The 20,609-nt window shown below is 37.0% G+C and overlaps 1 protein-coding gene across 1 annotated transcript; it reads left to right on the top strand.

Moving 5' to 3' along the window:
* Positions 1–219: 219 nt before the first annotated feature.
* Positions 220–18,849, top strand: LOC140004222 (myosin-6-like). Its single transcript, XM_072081718.1, has 39 exons — positions 220–737; positions 2,006–2,134; positions 2,330–2,473; positions 2,580–2,725; positions 2,805–2,961; positions 3,098–3,156; positions 3,255–3,414; positions 5,798–5,947; positions 6,031–6,167; positions 6,265–6,411; positions 7,059–7,160; positions 7,781–7,838; positions 7,924–8,025; positions 8,394–8,431; positions 8,588–8,714; positions 8,882–9,052; positions 9,132–9,263; positions 9,353–9,462; positions 9,541–9,601; positions 11,150–11,327; positions 11,416–11,621; positions 11,833–11,952; positions 12,630–12,728; positions 13,311–13,523; positions 13,608–13,747; positions 13,884–13,995; positions 14,079–14,123; positions 14,221–14,301; positions 14,396–14,566; positions 15,360–15,515; positions 15,641–15,829; positions 16,368–16,496; positions 16,573–16,643; positions 16,727–16,826; positions 16,972–17,028; positions 17,854–17,910; positions 18,063–18,143; positions 18,255–18,337; positions 18,698–18,849. The coding sequence occupies exons 1-39, from the start codon at positions 735–737 to the stop codon at positions 18,810–18,812; spliced, it is 4,536 nt and encodes a 1,511-aa protein (XP_071937819.1). The 5' UTR covers positions 220–734; the 3' UTR covers positions 18,813–18,849.
* Positions 18,850–20,609: the final 1,760 nt, after the last annotated feature.

Raw genomic sequence — 20,609 nt, 5'->3', positions numbered from 1 at the left:
CTGAAGGGTTGCCCCTCTGCGTAATAACGGGTATATAGCAGGGGCAATGTGGGGATTTAAAATCCACACAAGTACGCGCTTTATTAATTGTTTATAATTTCCCATATTCTAAACTTAGCAATTAATTACGAGTAGCTAGATACACTTAAAGGGGGGTTGGGGGTGGGGGCCAAAAAAAAAAAAAGAGCTAGATTTTCGTCATATGAAAACTCGGACCAAATCCCAAACAACGTGGACAAGACCATCTATTAGACCAAAGAAAAGAAAAGAAAAGAAAAGAAAAAAGAAAACCAAAAATCAAAGGTTTGCCTGCTCTCTCTTCTGCGCGCTGGACAAGGAAAAGACTCATCAAAGATTCAAGGGGGGTTTTAACTTTTAATCTCTCTCTCTCTCTCTCATTCCCATGTTAAATTAGAGGAAACCACTTCGATTTTCCTACCTTTTGAAGCAGAACCGTACTTGTTCTTGGTTGGAATCAAGAAAAACATTAGAATAGCGAAGCTCATTTTTGCTTCCAGATCTAATATTGCAGCACACACGCACACGCATATGTACATGTATGCTTTTTTTTTTTTTTGCATTTGTCCATTGTCGTTGGAAGAGTGGTAGATAGTAGTGTGTGAGAATCAGTAGGTAGTAGGACTATCGAGATTAGTATGCTTGGTGGAGGTCTCAAGAGTTGATCGCGGCGTTACTGAAGTTTCTGATCTCTCTCTGATTGAAGCTGTTCAGAAATGGTAGTGGTTCCTACTCCTTGTTGTGATTTTTTGTATTAATTCAAGCGTGGCTTTCTGATCTTAATCCCTGAGTAGTTTGTTGTTCAGTTGTTTATCTAACTTTGCGTTTATTGGATCCCCGTTTACTTCCTCTCAAGAAACTTTCCTTCAATTTTAATTTCCTATTCATTTTGTTGTGGTTTTGCACGGCTGCACCTTAATTCGAGTTCATGTGCTCTTAGTCCGTTTTTTTTTTTATATTCTGATTTGAACATCCTGTTTGCTGGATTTGATTGAACAATCAATTCAGATCTTTGGGATTTTGTAATTCAGGCCAATTGGTTCGGGCCTAATTGCAAATTGTCGATTTAGACTATTCTTTTGTCATCCTGGTTTACTTCATAAAATGCTTGCTTTACAAGTTGAGGTAGAGGTTTAATCACAAAAGAGATGCCAAACAGCCTGCATTGTAAGATTGACATGCCAAAATAAATTTGCGTTTTTTAGTTATTAATCTAATTTTCTTTTTATATGCTTTCTTAAATAGTTTGATTGTGCTAATGCATTATAGTTTTCTTTTGTTCCTTTCTTATCCTTCGACTGCGGATATATTATATGACTAAAGTTTTAGTTATGGAACCTAAGAGATGGCTAATTCTTACCAGAAATATGTCTTGGGTTTTTTTTCCAAAGTAGTGAGTTAGGCAAAGGAAAACAATGTAACTAAGATGTTTATTCATAAATGTTCCACATGTTTCTTAGTTCTTCCTGTTCATCCTTTTCCTGATTCTCCAAAATGAACCTTGTATTGAACTGCTGAAGTGACTGATTTCACATAAACATCTCAATGATATATGTTGTTGTTTTTCCATTCAACATATGCAAAAGATTTCTGTTTTCCTCATCATATAGATGCTTATTTGCCATAGTCTGATCATCCCAAATCTTGTGTGTGTGCATTTGGTTGTTGATTTTATCAAATGGCCTGTTAAGGTGGATTCAGTAAATTGGTTACTTGGAAGAAACTGTTTACTGCTGTAAGTATGGATATATTTTCAATCATTGGTTAACAATGATCTGTAACATTATGTTAGCAGATTGCTGCAGTTCTGATGCCCGGAGTTGATACATAGTGCTTTTGTTATATGGATAGTCAGAACTAAGTTACTAGTTTGTACTCTTCCCTCATTCCTGTTGATGGATCTCTGGGCACAGCATCTTCTTATTAGTAAAAATTCATTGTTCATTATTCTTGATGATTACTACCTAAAAAAATGTTGGCTTTGCAGGCTGCTTTAATCAGCTTAGGGATAGGTTCTCTTGTTTGGGTAGAAGATCCTGATGTAGCCTGGATAGATGGGGAAGTTGTGGAGGTCAATGGTCAAGAAGTTAAAGTTCTTACTACGTCAGGGAAGACGGTGAGTCTTTTCTCATGATTCTTCTCATTGCATAGTTTTGATCACCTGACAAGGTACATAATGGCTATATGTCAAGTGATGGTCGCCAGAATTTTGTGGAGGATCATTAGTCATCTTAATCATAGACCTCTATTAAATGTTTGCTTGGTTATAAGGAAACTACTCGGACTAAGGTTGCACTGTATTTCATCCCAGGTTGTTGTCAAGTCTACCAATGTTTACCCTAAAGATGCGGAGGCCCCGCCATGTGGAGTGGATGATATGACAAGATTGGCTTATTTACACGAACCAGGAGTTCTATACAATCTAAGGAGTAGATATGATATCAATGAAATATATGTAAGCAGTGCATTGTTCTTTCGTCGCTCAGAAAATCTAGTACTTTTCTTTTTCTTGTTTTCCTAGAAATTTTAAATTGTGGAAGCTGATCTGCTGAATTCTTCAGACTTACACAGGAAATATATTAATAGCCGTGAACCCTTTTACAAGGTTACCTCATCTGTATGATAACCATATGATGCAACAGTATAAAGGTGCTGCATTTGGGGAGCTCAGCCCTCACCCTTTTGCTGTTGCAGATGCTGCATACAGGTTGGACTTGGTTAAATTGAACACTTCATGTCCCTCTTTCTTTTGTCATGCATATGAACATCCTTGTTGGTGGCTGCAGACTAATGATGAATGATGGAATAAATCAGTCAATTTTAGTTAGTGGTGAGAGTGGGGCAGGTAAAACAGAAAGTACTAAGCAGCTGATGAGGTATCTTGCATACATGGGAGGTCGAGCGGCAGCTGAGGGCAGGACGGTTGAGCAGCAAGTTCTGGAGGTACAAATTGAAAACCATTAAATTTGATATTCTGAAAATTAGCATCTGAGTTTTCAATGTTCACTAAAACAGTGGATAGTCTAACAAAAGAATTTATGCTTATGCTGTTTTTGCTCTTATTGTCTTTTTTCCCCAGTCTAATCCTGTTCTGGAAGCATTTGGTAATGCAAAGACTGTGAGAAACAATAATTCGAGGTTGGAGGTTTATATGATCATAAACTGGATAAAGTTAGGACACTTATCACTTCTATTCTGACAATCTCAACATTCTTAATATGTGCTACGAGTTGCAGTCGTTTTGGTAAGTTTGTGGAGATTCAGTTTGATGACAAGGGAAGGATCTCAGGAGCTGCTGTTAGAACTTATTTGCTGGAAAGATCCCGTGTTTGTCAAGTGTCTGATCCTGAGCGAAATTACCATTGTTTCTACATGCTCTGTGCTGCACCACAAGAGGTACTCGTTATTCACCACTTTCACCTAGGTTTGCTTCTTAAGATGAATGTGAATTAAGCATTTGGAGCATTTTCCTTTCTACTTGTCCTTTTACTCTCTGGCATTTAACTGTAGGTGTGATTATATAATTTGGAAACATTATCAACTTATTACGGGTGAGGATTAAATAGTAATCTTTCCATGGATTTAGTTTTAACCCCTGAAGAAGACCTTTGAATTTTAAGCTTATCTTTTGATAGTATCTTATGGCTATTGCTGGATGCTGCTCTGGAGCTTCTTGTTTTATATTTCTGTGGGAGTTTAATAATTCATTGGTTATTTTACTATTTGCAAACTAAATCTGGCTGGTTGGCAGTATGGTACTTTATAGATCTCAGCATAGAGTTACTTTTATTGAAAAAGTTAAATGATGGATATGGAATCGCAAGATACTTTTATCAGGAACTGAATTTTTAGCATCTGAATATGCAATCAGCAAACTCCAATTTGTGGAAAATGGTTCCTTTTTTAATCGTATAGATTTATGAGAGAAATTGGTGACTTCAGCAAACTCTTTAATTTCTAGCTTGTTGCATAGGGTAAGCACTTATCCTGTAAACAGTAACATGGCAAAAGTATTTACAACAATCCAAATGTTGGCATTTAAATTAAACTTGTTTTTGGATAGAGACTAGAAAAATACTATTATTGTAAAAATCTTGTAAAGGGCATTGCAAATTTGGGGATTTGTGTTTGGGAGAAGGTCATAGGCTCAGTAAGCAGTTGAAATTATAACTTAATTCAAGAGACAATAAGATGCGGTTGAGAGGATTGGCTTATGGCTTTTGGAGTGCTAGAGTCTTTGGAGTAGCTTCTAGAGTGTCTTTGCATGTCTTTTCTAACTGTAGAGCTGTAAAGGAAAACAGCGATTGTGAATGAAGAAAAAGCATGGATATGAATCACCAGGAAGCTAGGTCTGAGGGTTATTTTTGTCTCTGTTGTGAATTTAGGATTGCGTTTGCATTAGAAGTTAGAAGTGGTGAAGATTGAATTTTGAGCTTGAATTTGTCAATCACTCTCGAAAGAATGATAGGCCTATCAAGTTTGAAATTTGAGGTTCTGTATATATACACCCTTTCAAACTATTAGAATCTTATTGCTGGCTGACAGAGTGGGAATGTCACTGTAAAGTTACAATTTGGTTGTTAGGAGTTACTCCTGTTACTGGATACAACAGGCAGGGTAGAGAACTTGGATAACATTTTCATGAGATTAACTAAAATTTTATTTGCCTGTCAGGATTCAATCAGTGATTAGGGTATTTTTGTGATTTTAATGAACTCTGGCCATTTTGGCCTTCTTATCTTTTTTCATGAACTCCGATTCTACTTTTATGCTCACGGAGTGCATTATTTGACTTAGTAAATTGATATTTTGTGGTCATTTGTAGAAGCTTATAGCTGCAATGACTGAAAAAACACGAAGGTATAGGGTAAACTCTCATCATCAGGAAATTCCAGCATTTTATTTCAGTTAACAAATCTTGGTGATGGGGGCCCTTCATCATCCTCATTGTAGGCTTACTTAAAACGAGTTGTCTTATATTCTGGACAATGCTTATATAAATGAAACATCCTGTAAGTCATTGGAATTCATTAGTTTGTGGTAGATTTATGAAGGTGTTAGGCTATTTCTTTCATTTCGTCCTAAAAACTTAGCTTAAAGCCTAAGTTCCAAAGCAAGATATATTAAGTAAGGCATTTTGGTGTGAGGAACTGAGAAATAAAATCTTCCTGATTCTCACACGCACTTGATATCTTCTATCAACCAGAATTTTCACTTCAAAAATCTTGAACCAAGGGGTTGAGTCGTGAAAAATTTCTCAGTACACAAGCATAAATAATATGCATGCTCTCGTTTAGAATGACTTTGAGGGGTCATAGTAGGACTGCCCTTGAGTAGCAAATTTTGATAGCATAAATGCAAAAAAATGTTTTCTTTTTTAATGAATTGTAATTCAAATAACTGAACTGGGGTTTCATGGGTTTGACTGGCAAACAAAATGAAATCTCAGAAGGTCAACCAGTCTCTCCATCATCCTTTCGGGGGTACTATTTCTCTGTTTTGACTTCTGTTGCTTTGGAGTTCAGGCAGTGCCTGTCATCCTTTATGGCCATGTTGTTGTTCTTGGGCACTGGGAAGATGTTCAGGCACTTAAATATAAAAGGTCCATGTTCCAAAATATTAGTCTTTTAGTCATTCATCAACCTATCCCATCATTATGATGACTGCTAGTATTTCTACTGCCAGATATGTAGAAGCTTTATTTTATTTTCACTCAATATTGCATAACATAACATTCTTGCTTCATGATTGACCTTTCTTGTTTCTTATTGGGCCTCAGGATCTTCAAAGGTACAAGTTGGGAGATCCCAGATCATTCCACTACCTGAATCAGACAAATTGCTACATGTTAGATGGAGTTGACGATTCCAAAGAATACTTGGCAACAAGGAAGGCAATGGACATTGTTGGAATAAATGCTGATGAGCAGGTATTGTCAAGAGGAGTCGTTTGATTTGCTCAAGGAGTCAAACCTCTCAATTCGTTGTGTCTGATATTTGGTGTCTTCCACAGGATGGCATATTTCGAGTTGTGGCTTCAATCCTCCATCTTGGTAACATTGAATTTGCCAAAGGAAAAGAAATAGACTCGTCTGTGCCCAAAGATGAGAAGTCATGGTTCCATTTGAGAACTGCTGCAGAGCTGTTGATGTAAGTGGTTGGTTTTGTCAGCGCATGCCCATAGCCATTTGATTTAACAGTTGCAAGAGTTGAGTTTTAATTTTTCTGCACTGGACTTTTTCTGAAGGTGTGATGCAAAGGCTTTGGAGGATTCTCTATGTAAACGAGTTATTGTAACTCGTGATGAAACCATCACCAAATGGCTTGATCCTGAAGCTGCAGTTGTCAGTAGAGATGCTTTGGCAAAAGTTGTATACTCAAGATTGTTTGACTGGTATGAATAGATTTGATGCCTTTAAAAGGATCTAATTCACTTTGGGAGGGTCATTCGAATGGAAGAAAAGAAATGATCCTGCACATTGATAAGCAAAAGGACTACTATTGCAATTGACACCTTTTATCTCTATAATTTATGAAAGGGGAGGAAAGATCACTCTTTCAATTCCAGTGTAGTTGAAGACTTTGGTAGATCTAGACTTCAAATTGCTGTGCTGAGACAATTATGATCCCTTGCCCATTTTCTCTCTTTCTTGAATGCGTGTCTGTTGTAATTGTTTCTTTCTTTTCTAACTTCTTATCTCCACTTAGTTTGAGCAGTGTATATTACGCTAAAGTATCTTATGCTCTACAAAAACACCAAGAGACCTATTCAGATGGATATTTTGTAGCCAAGTAGTGAATGAAAAGCTGCTCATTGGAACTTCTGGAATTGGCTAGAGTTCCCTTTACCTTTCTCTTCCCACGTCCTCTTTGTTTGGGGTGGAGATGATGTAGATTGAATGCTAAAAATTTTTGAGTGACGATAACGCATGACTGTCCTGGTTGTGCTACTGATGCAGACCTTGCAGTTCATTTGTTTCAAAGTTTCATGGTATAGAAGTCATGAGTTACCTAAGCTGGCTCTGCTACTTCTTTTTGCAGGCTTGTGGATAAGATTAACAGTTCAATTGGTCAAGATCCCAACTCGAAACTTTTAATCGGAGTGCTGGATATTTATGGGTTTGAGAGTTTCAAGACTAACAGGTGCTTCACTGGTATGCCTTTTGTTTTGTAATTGATGAGCTGGCCTCTTTTCATGTAGTATGCGCAAAAAGCATTCAACTTTTGCTCCAATTCCCATTATTCCAGTTCATAGTTTTCTTAATCTTGCCATAATCCTCATCTCCATAGACTCAGGACTAACAGCAGTGTAAATGGATGAGGTTTGTTTGTTTTCAGATGCTGCATCACCTATGAATATGTGGGTTTGATCCCCATTTGTATGATACAGGTTACCTTTGTTCATTTTACTTGCTTTTCTTGACAACTTTGTTTTATGTCTCCCACATATCTGTTCAAGCTTATATGCTTTGCATGTGCTTCTGTCCATTAATTCATAGGATAAGGTTTTTTTTCATGATCTTGCTGTTAATGATGGATATTAACAAGATTATTTTGGGATATTTATCAAGTTGGAAAAGGCAAATGAATGTAAGATCTTGTCTTGGAGAGATTCTAATTTTGTGCACTTAGTGGCATTGAGTTTCTAATCTTGTAAAAGCCTTGTCTGACTTCATTTTGCAAGATTCTCTGCTGCAGAAAGACTTTTGAAAATATCTGTGGTGCATGTAGTCTTGTGTTAACAAATTGTTGCCTTTATGCAGCTTTGAACAATTTTGCATTAATTTGACTAATGAGAAGCTTCAACAGCATTTCAATCAGGTTTTGAATGGGCTTCCTCTTCTTTGTGGAGATTTTGTTGATCTCTAAGTGATGCAGCTTGTTGAGACCTTTGTCTTGTGTGCAGCATGTGTTTAAAATGGAGCAAGAAGAGTACACAAAAGAAGAGATTAACTGGAGTTATATTGAATTCATTGACAATCAGGATGTTCTTGATCTCATTGAAAAGGTATGAGCTGTCAATTTGCTTCTAAAGATATTAGAAGTCAACCACATTGTGCTATCCTTTACTTGTTACGGTCTTTTGCATATTAGATTTCTTACTGTCTCTATCATAAACCTGCAGAGGTTTCACATGACAGTTATGGGGGTGTTTGGTGGAACTTACGGACTTGCTTTGATTTGATTTATTATGATAAACTCTTATTATTACCCTAAGAGAAATCTTTGGGACTTACCTTGCCATGCTTTTCTTGTGGTCCATTTTAATTTTTCGCTATCTTCTCTTCTCCTAAGTGAAATTAATGAGTCCTATGCTACTGTATTCCTGTCTCTACCTTATCCTGTCCTTTTAACCTGTTGTTTTTCATTGATCAGAAACCTGGAGGTATTATTGCTCTTCTTGATGAAGCTTGGTAAGTGCAGAAATGAAAGTCTTTGCTATTGCGAGCTTAATCTTTCTGCTAAATGGATCATCTTCCATTTGCACTAAATAGGATTTTCTACCATAAGACTCTTCTGATGTTTATGGCGAGTTATTTTGGCACTGAATCTAGCATAATTCTGTTCAGCATGTTTCCGAGATCAACTCATGAAACTTTTGCCCAAAAGCTCTACCAGACTTTCAAAAATAATAAGCGCTTCAGCAAGCCAAAACTGTCGCGTTCTGACTTCACTGTTTGTCACTATGCTGGAGATGTAAGTACTGTCTGGTTTTCTTTCATCCAACATAATTTCCACTCTGGCATCTAGATTTATGCCTAAGCTGTCTATGCTCATGAAAATGGGAAATGTCATAAGCTTTGCATTGATGGGAAATATTATGTTTCCTGCATTGAAAAGGGTCTATTTTGTATGCATCTCAGGTCACTTACCAAACTGAATTGTTTCTGGACAAAAACAAAGACTATGTAATTGCTGAACATCAAGATCTTCTAAATGCCTCAACGTGTTCTTTTGTTGCGGGTTTGTTTCCACCTACTGGTGAGGAGTCCTCGAAACAGTCCAAGTTTTCTTCTATTGGCTCAAGGTTCAAGGTATTACACTATTTGCTCTCTGTGAGCTCATGTTTTCTGACTATCATCTTTGTGAAGTTTACTTGGATACCTTTTGCAGCAACAATTGCAATCTTTGCTTGAAACTCTGAATGGCACTGAGCCACATTATATACGATGTGTAAAACCTAATAATCTGCTGAAGCCAGCTATCTTTGAGAATCAGAATGTTCTGCAACAATTGCGCTGTGGGGTAAGTAATTGTAGTCCACTTGTTTATTTGTCATACAGGCAGAATCTACTTACATCTGTTTATTTGTTCTAATCTGAGAATACGTCCAGGGAGTGATGGAGGCAATCAGGATAAGTTGTGCCGGATATCCTACAAGAAAACCTTTTTATGAATTTCTTGATCGTTTTGGGATTCTTGCACCTGATGTTTTGGACGGAAGGTATATCAATTTTTATCTCGTATTTTTTCTGTCAAGCCAATGAAGATGCTGATGTCCTGGTAATCAAATTCATGATAGTAATGATGAGGTTGCGGCATGCAAGAGGCTTTTGGAGAAAGTTGGTCTTGAAGGTTATCAGGTAGAGAATTTCTCTCTGTTTGTGTATTTTGTTGGACTATTGTTTAAACTTGAAGCATCACTGTTTATCATTCTATATTAGGATGCTTCTTTAGATCAGTGTATGCTTTTAGCTTGATAACTGGTGTTTCTAGTTGGGTATGAGCGTGTTATACCACAGTGCTTTTCTGATACTTACAGAAGAAAAAGGAAGTGTCTTGTGGATTGATATGCAGCAGAATGAATAAAACCCATCTGCTTAACGAGATTTAATGTTTTATAGCTTCAGTCCTGTGGTAGATGCAGAATTTGCTTTGGTTGTATTGTCGTTGTATCATAGTTTGAAAATGAGAAGGCTATGACATTGCTTTTAAGGGGCCAAAGGATTTGCCCAAGTCCCATTATGGGTCCCTTGGGAATGTCCATGATTTAGTCAATTAATTCTGTTTCATGTTTGGCTAATAATGTTGGATTATGTTGCAACAACGTACGTCCACCTTTTCCCAGTTTGTCTGAGACTTTGGGCAGGATTGCATTTGTGTTAGACAAGATTGAGTGGCACTTCTCTTCTCTAAGATGTGGGACATGTGTCCAACGCTCCTTTTACTTTGACCGTGCTTGCCAAAATCAGATTTGGAATGCATCTGAGATACAGATAAAAAAATGTTACTACATGTGTTCCTTTTGTTTGTATGAATGAATGAAGCTTATGTTACAGGTTGGACATGGACTTTGTTTCTAACTGCATTTGAGTGTTTGACGAAGAAGCAGCCATTGAGTTGCACATTGGTCTTTGTGAACTTTCTACTACTTGAATGACTTGATTTCTCTTGTATCATTTTATCTCTTCACTTCTTGATACTGGGACAGTGGCATCCTTTTGGCCACTGTCTTGCAGTTCTTTCATGATGCACTGAGCCTTCATCTGTCTGCTGCTACATCAAGACATTGATTAGTTCAAACCTGGGATCACAGTGCCATGTTTGCTCACGCCCTTAGAAATTATATTCACTGTATTAGCGACATGGGACTCTCTATCTTGTTCGTCCTTGCTGATGCTTTTCCTTGGGGGTCTGCTGGGAATTTCCACTATGAGTCGGTGACAGTAGATTTGGTTAGAAGATAGTAGGACGTTAATTTATTTCTACTGGCCTAGACTTCACTATGGCCTGTTTGTCAGAATATCTCTTGTTATGCAATCTTTCCTGTAACATATTGGTTCTCATCTTAAAAAGACTATGCTAACTTCTTTGTGGTCTTTTTGGTACACCTTTTATTCTATGTGGCACAGAAGTTCTTGTGGACACTAGATTGTATTTTCTTGAGGTTCTAATCTGCCTTTCATTTGGTGGGGTGAGTCAGGTGTAATGGTCAGTTACTTGTTTGAAGTCAAGTTGAGCTCTGTTATCTTTTGGTTGGATAGCTTCTGATTGACCTGGAATGTTACTGCAAAAATGTGCATTTAAAATGTGGTTGTTGATATTAACCTCTTGCTTGCATAAGATTTGTCTGTCCCTTGAGATGGGTGGGTTATATGATGCTCTCATGGTAATTCATTTCACTTTTCCAGATTGGTAAGACAAAGGTGTTTCTACGGGCTGGTCAGATGGCTGAGCTGGATGCCAGGAGGACTGAGGTCCTAGGGAGATCAGCCAACATTATTCAGAGGAAAGTTCGGTCCTACATGGCACGGAAATGTTTTACATTGTTGCGTCAGTCAGCAATGTATATGCAATCTGTCTGCAGAGGTGATGACCTCTAGGTTTTTTTTTCTGTATCAGCTTAAATGTTGTAAACCAATTATTCTGTAGTGGTAATTCTTTCTTCTGACTGCAGGAGAACTTGCTCGGCGAGTATATGGAAGCATGCGAAGGCAGGCTGCTTGTCTAAGAATCCAGAGGGATCTGCGCATGCATTTGGCTAGGAAAGCCTACAAAGAACTGTGCTCCTCTGCTATCTCAATTCAGACAGGAATGCGGGGAATGGCTGCACGGAATGAGCTTCGATTCCGAAGGCAGACAAGAGCGGCAATCATCATTCAGGTAAATGCTGTCCTTGAAAACTACTAAGTGACTCTAGCGAACCATTTACGGTCTAATTGTCAAATAGAGCATGTTTATGATGTTAAATCATTATATTTTGAAGCTACTGCTACATTTAATAACCAATTGAAAAAAAAAAAAACCAAGTGTATATATATCAAGATACCTGCTGTAGTACTGGAATTTTACCACTATGACTCTACATTTGCAGAGCCATTGTCGCAAATTCTTGGCCCATTCAGACTATATGAAGGTGAAAAAGGCTGCAATTAGCACACAATGTGCTTGGAGAGCTAGAGTTGCTCGCAAAGAACTGCGGAAGCTTAAGATGGTGACTTTTCATTCTTTGTCTCTCTGTTACTTTTCTATTTTACATCTCTGATTCATCCTCCCAAGTGCCATTGACCTGGATGTTGCACATAGTCAGCATTTTGGTTCTATTTGCTTAAAACTAAACATGCATAGTTGTCCACTTTGAACTTATAAGTCCCTTGTGTTGGATTCTGGCACTTGATGTACTTTTATTGTCACATTTACGAGGTTAGGGAATAGTCTTTTGAAAGTAAAGCTCATGAATTCTTTTTACCAGTTGACTTTCTTGTTATTGAAGAGTGGGAGATGTGCTCAGGAATATGCAAACTTGAAATAACAAGTGAAGTAGTAAATATGTTAGGGGAGACTCAGCCTTCAAATTAGCCTGTCTTTTTGAGTATATGGCAATTATAAAAACATGCATCCCTTTTGCAGGTTAAATGTTTCGCATGTTTCCATCGCGTACGGTGATAATATTTTTGCAGCTTTAAATAGAGCTTTAATATGAGAAAAAGTCTGCAAAGGCGAAGCAAAATTGCATTACAAGCTCACTTTTTTATTCTTTATCCCGTTTTCTTCCATTATTATTAAGTTTTACTTTCTCTCTGACATATTGAAATACTTTGGTTTCTTTCTCAATTTGGAATTCTCCCTCTTCCTCACTCATGCACTCACAAGGACCTTGTCTATCAACAGGCTGCCAGGGAAACTGGTGCCCTCCAAGCTGCTAAGAATAAATTAGAGAAGCAAGTTGAAGAATTGACTTGGAGATTACAACTGGAGAAACGCATGAGGGTAAGTGAATTTGGTGAAGGAGAATTTTTGACCTTTTGAATTTAAGAAACTGTTCCACGGAAAACAGAATAAAACTATTAAAAGATGTTTATGAAATAAAGCTCATGCATGCATAGGTACTATCTGTTTATAATCCTTGGTAGATAAACATGTTGCAGGCATCTTAGGTATTCAATTATTGCTCTGTCAACATTATAATCTAAGTGCTAAGTTGAATAGGGAGTCAATTGGCAATATGTGGTTAATCTGTCAAACACTTCCACTATTCATTCTTCAATTTTTGCGTACCGTAGATTAATACCCTTTTTACTGGCCTCAAGGACTTGGCACATCTGGAAATTGGCCGAGCAATTTGGTTATGGTTAATTATCTCATGATATGTCACTTAGCACAAGACAGGCAAAAATGAACTGGCATTGAATCACTAACCATCTATTGGGCCAAGATGATGTATGGTGTGATTTAAATGAAGCTGGAGTAGCTTCATTATCCTGTTATTATTTGTTCATCTTTGGCTAATTTTCCTATGCTTCAGTTGTTTTTCATTTTTCTTTCCCCACTTCACCAAATTCTGCTTTACAGGTTGACATGGAAGAAGCAAAGTCACAAGAGAATGCGAAGCTACAAGCTGCTTTGCAAGATATGCAACATAAGTTTAATGAAACTAAAGAAATGCTAAAGAAGGAACGTGAAACTGCCAAAAAGGCAGCTGAGCAGGTCCCGGTTATACAGGAAGTCCCTGTTATTGATCATGAATTGATGAATAAAATCACAGCTGAAAATGAGAAACTCAAGGTATGGGGTCCCAAATTCTATGATTTACTTTTCTATACGTTCTATAGCATGTATATCGTTCACGTATTTTCTTTTAAATCACAGGCCTTAGTCAGCTCTCTGGAAAAGAAAATTGATGATACAGAGAAAAAATATGAAGAGACTAACAAACTCAGTGAGGAGAGGCTGAAACAGACCATGGATGCTGAGTCCAAGATTGTTCATTTAAAGACTGCTATGCAAAGGTATAGTGACATATTGAACTATCTCTAGCTTATAAGACAATAATGACGTTGAAATTGGGTTTTATTGCATCCTTTCTAAGGTTGTCCTATTTATTCTTGTTGGCCTTAAGCTGTCATTTTATTTCGGCTTTTGTAGACTTGAAGAGAAAATCTTTGATATGGAATCTGAAAACCAAGTTCTTCGGCAGCAATCCTTAGTAACACCTGTAAAAAGGGCATCAGAACATTTGCCACCTTTAGCATCCAAGGTGCATGTCTCCTACAACAGTTGGAATCTTTTTCTAGGCCCTTTCAATCACCTAAATTTAAATCACACTTAACTTCTATGCAGGTATTGGAAAATGGCCACTATTTGAACGAGGAAAACAGGACAAATGTAATTCTTCCTTTCCAAATACTATAGTCAGTGTAATTTTTGCAGGGATCAGACTCTTTATTCGGCTCCAAGTTAATTGATATATGTAATTTTGCAGGACCATTTAAGCCTTTCACCCACCAAAAATTATGATACTCCTGATAGCAAGCCAAGGAAGCCCCCATTTGATCGCCAACATGTATGTGCTGGGAATAATGAGATCTGCATCCATCTTCCATTAGTTTGAAGTAATTCCCTTGTTGACTGGTTATACTATTGGACCTTTTCTGCAGGAGGATGTTGATGCACTTATTGACTGTGCCATGAAAGATGTTGGCTTTAGTCAAGGCAAGCCTGTTGCCGCTTTTACCATTTACAAATGTCTTCTCCACTGGAAGTCTTTTGAAGCTGAAAGGACCAGTGTCTTTGATCGTCTCATTCAGATGTTTGGTTCAGCCATTGAGGTATCTCATAGAAATTATTTTGTTTGGTACACTTTTGATGGTTGATTGATATTCCATGTTGCATGCAATTGTTCTGTTACAAAAATAGTAAAGTCAAGATGAATCATCGTCAAACATATGAAAGTACATGGAGGGGGAAAAGAACCCTGCTAAGCAATATTTTGATGTTGCAGAGGTGAATATTAAGTTAGTCGTCTGGCATTTTCTGCCATGGCGATTGTGATGAATTGCATTGTTACTCTATTAATAAGCTATGTGTGCTGATTACCAATATATGAACAAATCTTTTACGAGTTTTCTCTGAGTGACTGAACATTCTTACTCATGACACATCAATGTACATGATAAATAAAAGAAGCAGAGATTCTTAAGAATAGTTTGATTATACTTGTCGTCATAAACATTACTTGCTTTCTTATATGGTCATCTCATCGGCAAGTTTGTCTTATGATTTTTCAGAAGTTCTATTATAATCTAGGGATCTTTCACTTGTTTTTGAGGTGTAGAGTAACGTTTCTTCTACAATAGTTATTTCGTTTTGTCCTCTCTCTCTTAGGCTTGAAGGATAATCTACTATTGGGAATCCAATAGGATGTCTTAAATTCACAAAGCAGTGTGACATTTTCGTGTGCCATATGCATAGTTTGTTCATTTCTGCAAGAAGCACAGAATTGCTTTACGTTCTTAGGTGCAACATATTTCTGTTTAATAACTACTATAGCCCAAAAGATAGTTTTTGTGTCTGCCATTTGGGGAGAAAAAGAGATCAAAAATATTATTTGATGCATTGCAGAGTGAAGACAGCAATGATCGTATGGCATATTGGCTGTCAAATACCTCGACCTTGTTGTTCCTACTCCAAAGAAGCTTAAAAGCTGCCGGTGCTGGTGGGGCAACTCCAATCCGTAAACAGCAAACTCCAACATCTCTGTTTGGGAGAATGGCAATGGTATGAAATATTATTATAACTATTATGTTTTCTGATGCACTTGGTTTGGCTGAGAAATTTGTAATTTGCCTAGCAGTTGAATATCCTTGCTATCTGATTGCTGATACTGACCACAATTTGTTTAGGGATTCCGCTCGTCTTCAGTCAACCCTGCTGCAGCTTCAGCTGCACTTGATGTAGTGCGCCAAGTTGAGGCAAAGTATCCAGCTCTACTTTTCAAGCAGCAGCTTACAGCATATGTTGAAAAAATCTATGGGATTATTCGAGACAATTTGAAGAGGGAGATTAATTCACTCCTTTCGTTGTGTATCCAGGTGCCTCTAGATGCTTTTGAATTATTGCAAATCTGTTATTCTTGCATTCCAGACTGTTTCCTGAAGTGTTGAACCTTTTTATAATCTACAAGCTGCTAGGTTATTTTGGTACCTTCTGGGCTGTCTAAAATATTTCTGGAAAATTAGAAATGTGATGTTAAAACCTATTAGAAAAACATGTATTATAAATTTGTCTATGCTGTTCAGTTGTTGTGTGATGATCTTCCTGTTTCTATCATGTCAGATAGACCTTCCCAGATGGGACCAAAGGAAAAATCTGATTGACCCTTTTTCCTTCTGTCTTATGCTGAAAAAGTTTAGTAGTTATTTCCCTTTCTTTAGTTGGAACTATTTCTTCTGCTGCTTTATGAGGAATAGGTTATCTGTTATAGAAGGTTGAAGGACTGCTCAGGTTTTGTAACCTTTTGCTGAGCTTTGAAAGGAAATCATTTCTTCAACTTCTGTGGAGCTTAATTTACTGATTTAAAGAAAGCTTTTACTCTCTTAGAGATAATTAATATAATATGATGATCTGCAGGCACCAAGGGCCTCCAAGGGAAGCGTGCTAAGATCAGGAAGGTCCTTTGGTAAAGATTCTCAAACAAGTCACTGGCAGGGAATAATTGAGTGCCTCAACTCTCTTCTTTGTACATTAAAAGAAAACTTTGTAAGGGTTCATTCATGTTATTCATGCTTTAATTTTCCAAATTTGAGGAAAGGGCTTATGATGGTTGGAATTTCAGGTGCCTCCAATTCTTGTTCAGAAAATATTTACTCAAACATTCTCATACATCAATGTCCAACTCTTTAACAGGTGACTAGGATTTTATCTTCAGTTTTTCCCTTGGTTTTAATTGTTTATCAAAACTTTTGGGCTAATTCTTGGAAATTTTGCAGTCTTCTTCTGCGGCGTGAGTGTTGTACATTTAGCAATGGGGAATACGTAAAAGCAGGCTTAGCAGAATTAGAGCTATGGTGCTGCCAGGCAAAAGAGGAGGTAATGTTTAACATATGCCCAAATTTCAGCTTCATACATTTTAAGAAAAAAAATCAATGGCTGCATTCAGGTTTTTTGTGGATAAGCTCCAACTTTTCTTCTTGCATGAGGAACTTTTTCAACTTAGAATTATCTTTGATTGCAGTATGCAGGCTCAGCTTGGGATGAACTCAAACATATAAGACAAGCTGTTGGTTTCCTGGTTGGTTCATCTCTTTGATCTTATTCTTTTATTACAGTGTATTAGTTACAGCAAGAAAAATTTCAGCCTGATTTTTTTAGTTTTAAAAAATTTGGAAGAACGTAAGTAAATCCTTATGTTGTTGTAGTACCATGTGCTTCTAAGTGATGGTACTTCTACATTCAAGGTTTGGCGCATGTTTGGTTCTTCCATGCCTGATGCTACTTTTTTATACTATATGAATTCCATAACAAACAATGAGATGTAAACTTAACTGTTCTAAACTATTTGCATTTGTTTTTCTCTTCTGTCTAAAACTTTCTAGTAATTGGAGAATTTTTAGGTATCATTCTTGGCTTTGTTACACGCTTGCGAGTAAGCGTGGGAAAAAACTATAACAAAAACTGGTCTCCCAATATTGGAAGGTTGGTAAATTGTGAAATGGACCTATTTCAAACAGCTAAGGGTAATCTCCCAGATGATTTTTTCACTGAAAGACATTGTTATGTTCTTTTCATGTATGCCATTCTCTCATGCAATTTTGGAGACTAGGCTGCCAAAGGCCCTCTCTTGACATCAATAATTTAGTGCATCGATCTTCCTGAGCTCAAATTTGGTATAGGCCTAAAATTGGGAAAGCACTTGGTCATTCAAAATCAAGGAGATTTTTCTTTCAGAGACGATTTGCATAATTCGGCAATCCTTTTGTCCAAATTGAAACCACTTTTTCCCCAAACTGTATTAAGATGTCTCTGAATTTAGACTAGAACCATATGATCTAAGGCTTTAGACTCACATGCAATCATCAACTATTCCTTTTTTATATGAACTTTTTCTTTTGCACAGGTTATACATCAGAAGTACAGAATATCTTATGATGAGATTACCAATGATTTGTGTCCTGTAAGTCCAGCTTGCTCTCTCTCTCTCTGTGAACTTGTTTACTAGGTGTTTGCTTTTTTTTGGGGGGGGGGGGGGGGGTGGAAGTAACCTAATTTCCCTTGCGCTGAGAAGTTTGTTATCCAATCTTACTTGTAAAATGCTCGACTTTTCAGATTCTCAGTGTTCAACAGCTGTACAGAATTTGTACTTTATACTGGGATGACAACTATAATACTCGAAGTGTATCCCCTGATGTAAGTTTTTTGTGTCCAATTGACCATTGAATATAGTGGTAGTTATTTCATAGTTCATATTTGTTCCTAGTAAAGGTGAAGATTGGAAATTCAGCTTCCATTTTTATGCAGGTCATAGCCAGCATGAGGGTTTTAATGACTGAAGATTCTAATAGTGCCGTTAGTAGCTCCTTTTTATTGGATGACAATTCCAGGTGGGAAGTTTTCCATGGTTCAGTTAATGTTTACTTTGGTTAAATGATAACATAGTATTAATAAGCTCAGCTCGTCTCTAATGTTAATGGGAATTGCAAAAAGGCTTTCTGTAGCCAATCTTTAACTAAGAAATTAGGATGGATATTGGAATAAAGCATTAAGAATCAAGCTTTATTGTCTAATTTAAACGGTGATTACTCTTGAGATTTAGAGGTAATGCCTGCGGCTGTACATTTTGCTGTTAGTTGACTGAGTGCTATATTGGTTGCCCATCACTGTTATCAACTTGTTAGCGCAATCTGGGAATGCTACTGGGTAAAAGATAAGTTCTAATGATATGAACCACATTTTGGATGCAGCATTCCGTTCTCAGTCGATGAGCTTTCAAATGCACTCCAACTCAGGGACTTTTTAGATGTCAAACCAGCAGATGAGCTTCTCGAGAATCCAGCCTTCCAATTTTTACACGAGTGAGGCCAAGGAACCTTGAGCATGCTTTACTAGCAGTTGTATCCTCAAACTGCTCTTTATCTGATCTTAAAAAATGCTCTTACCATTAAAAAAACTGTCCTTCGCCCCACCCTAGTCTCCCACCGCCACACCCCCGGCCCCCAAAAAAATAAAAAAGAAAGAAAGGATTCCCCTCAAAAGCTCGTATTGGAAGAAGTGTAATCAATGAGAGTTGTTGAAACTAAACTAACATATTGGAAGATCAATCGGCCAAAATAACCATGAGTAGTTACGATATTATAAGTTTCTTCCTCTTGACGAAATTTATGACCTACATTAACATATTCATTTTCTAGGATTTCCCTAATCAAACTAGAAGTTACCAAGGAATCATGCATAGCATTGAATAGGGAGTTGTCGAATGCACCAGCTATGCCCAATGTTGTTAAATTGGTGACTTGGCTAAACTATTGGATCAAGGGTTAATTGATTGAATTAATTGAATCGTTCTAAAAAATTCATTGATATCAGCATGATGTCATAATATTTTATATTTTTATATAAATTTTAGAAATATTGAAATTAAGTTCTTGGTTATATTTACCAATCGTATAAAATGACAAAATGTTAAAAAAAATATTCGATTTACAATCAAATATACGCCTGAAAATTATATATAAAAATGTGAATTTATATCTAAAATATGTCCATTCTTCAAAATTATTCGAAAAACTAAATTAAAACAAATGATACACAATTCGAGATCTTTTTGTTGGGATTGTGATTTTATAATACAAGTTGGAATCAGTTAGGATAAATTGATAAGATGATAAGGATGAAAATTTCTTGATTTAGAGTTCATTTAAGAAAGCGAGTGATCTTAATATTTATATTAAGTGGATGACGTTTTCTTATTTTCATTAACGAATGAAAACTTTACGATTTAGATAACTCAAAACCATGTTTCGAGAAAACAAGAAAGAAAGGTTTAAAAATCGGGTCAAGCTGTTGGTCGGGTCACTAATTTGACCGATTTTGACAGTTTTAACTGATTTTTTTAATCAAAACATTTTTATGATACTAACCAACTCGAAAAAAAAAAAAAAAAAGTGAGCTCGATCTGGTTCGAGTCTAACAACACTGGTTACGCCTAACATGTGAAATAGATGCATAAGGACGTTGTGCTCAATTTGGAATACAGTTACGAAGTTGGAAGTTTCGGAGATTCTTAGAAACTGACATACCATCAGATTCGTATAAGAGGGTAATATTATTTTTTTAAAAAGATGTTTCCTTTTCCTGTCAACTTGTTATATTCAAAAGATAACGCTGGCAACAGTGTTGAAAAGCAAATAAAAGATCGATGGGGGTGTGGGATCGTGTTTAATGGCCTTGGCAAACAATTTTGGACCAATGACAAGAATGGAAAAGCAGACAAGACTTCGTAGGATTTAAGATTTTTTAACACGGTACCCTTTGCTAGTGGCAAGTAACGACTTTGGCAAACAGTTTTGGACCAATGACAAGAACGGGAAATCAGACAAGACTTCGTAGGATTTAAGATTTTCCAACACGGTATCCTTTCGTAGTGGGACTTGATTGAAATGCAGATACGGAATCTTTTCTTCAGATAGGAAAAACTGTCATCCTGTGATTGGACTACGTAGCGTAACAAATTGATCAAGTTGCGTTCGTTGTAGCTATTGGGTTTTGATACGCTAATCCTATTGACGACCCCAAGCCGACAGTGGAGAAGAGGAAGACGAAGGATGATTTTGGGCTAGCCCATGAGAACTTCACATGATCCCCCCTCCGACGCAG

The sequence above is a fragment of the Coffea arabica genome, chromosome 1c, assembly GCF_036785885.1.
Source record: "Coffea arabica cultivar ET-39 chromosome 1c, Coffea Arabica ET-39 HiFi, whole genome shotgun sequence".
Classification (NCBI taxonomy): domain Eukaryota; kingdom Viridiplantae; phylum Streptophyta; class Magnoliopsida; order Gentianales; family Rubiaceae; genus Coffea; species Coffea arabica.
The sequence above is the reverse complement of the archived record's forward strand: the minus strand, read 5'-3'. Positions and strand labels throughout refer to the sequence as shown.

Coding starts and splice junctions, on each gene's coding strand:
- LOC140004222 (XM_072081718.1), top strand. Junction 3,157..3,254: donor GTGAGAAACAATAATTCGAG/GTTGGAGGTTTA, acceptor TACGAGTTGCAG/TCGTTTTGGTAAGTTTGTGG. Junction 18,144..18,254: donor CTCGAAGTGTATCCCCTGAT/GTAAGTTTTTTG, acceptor ATTTTTATGCAG/GTCATAGCCAGCATGAGGGT.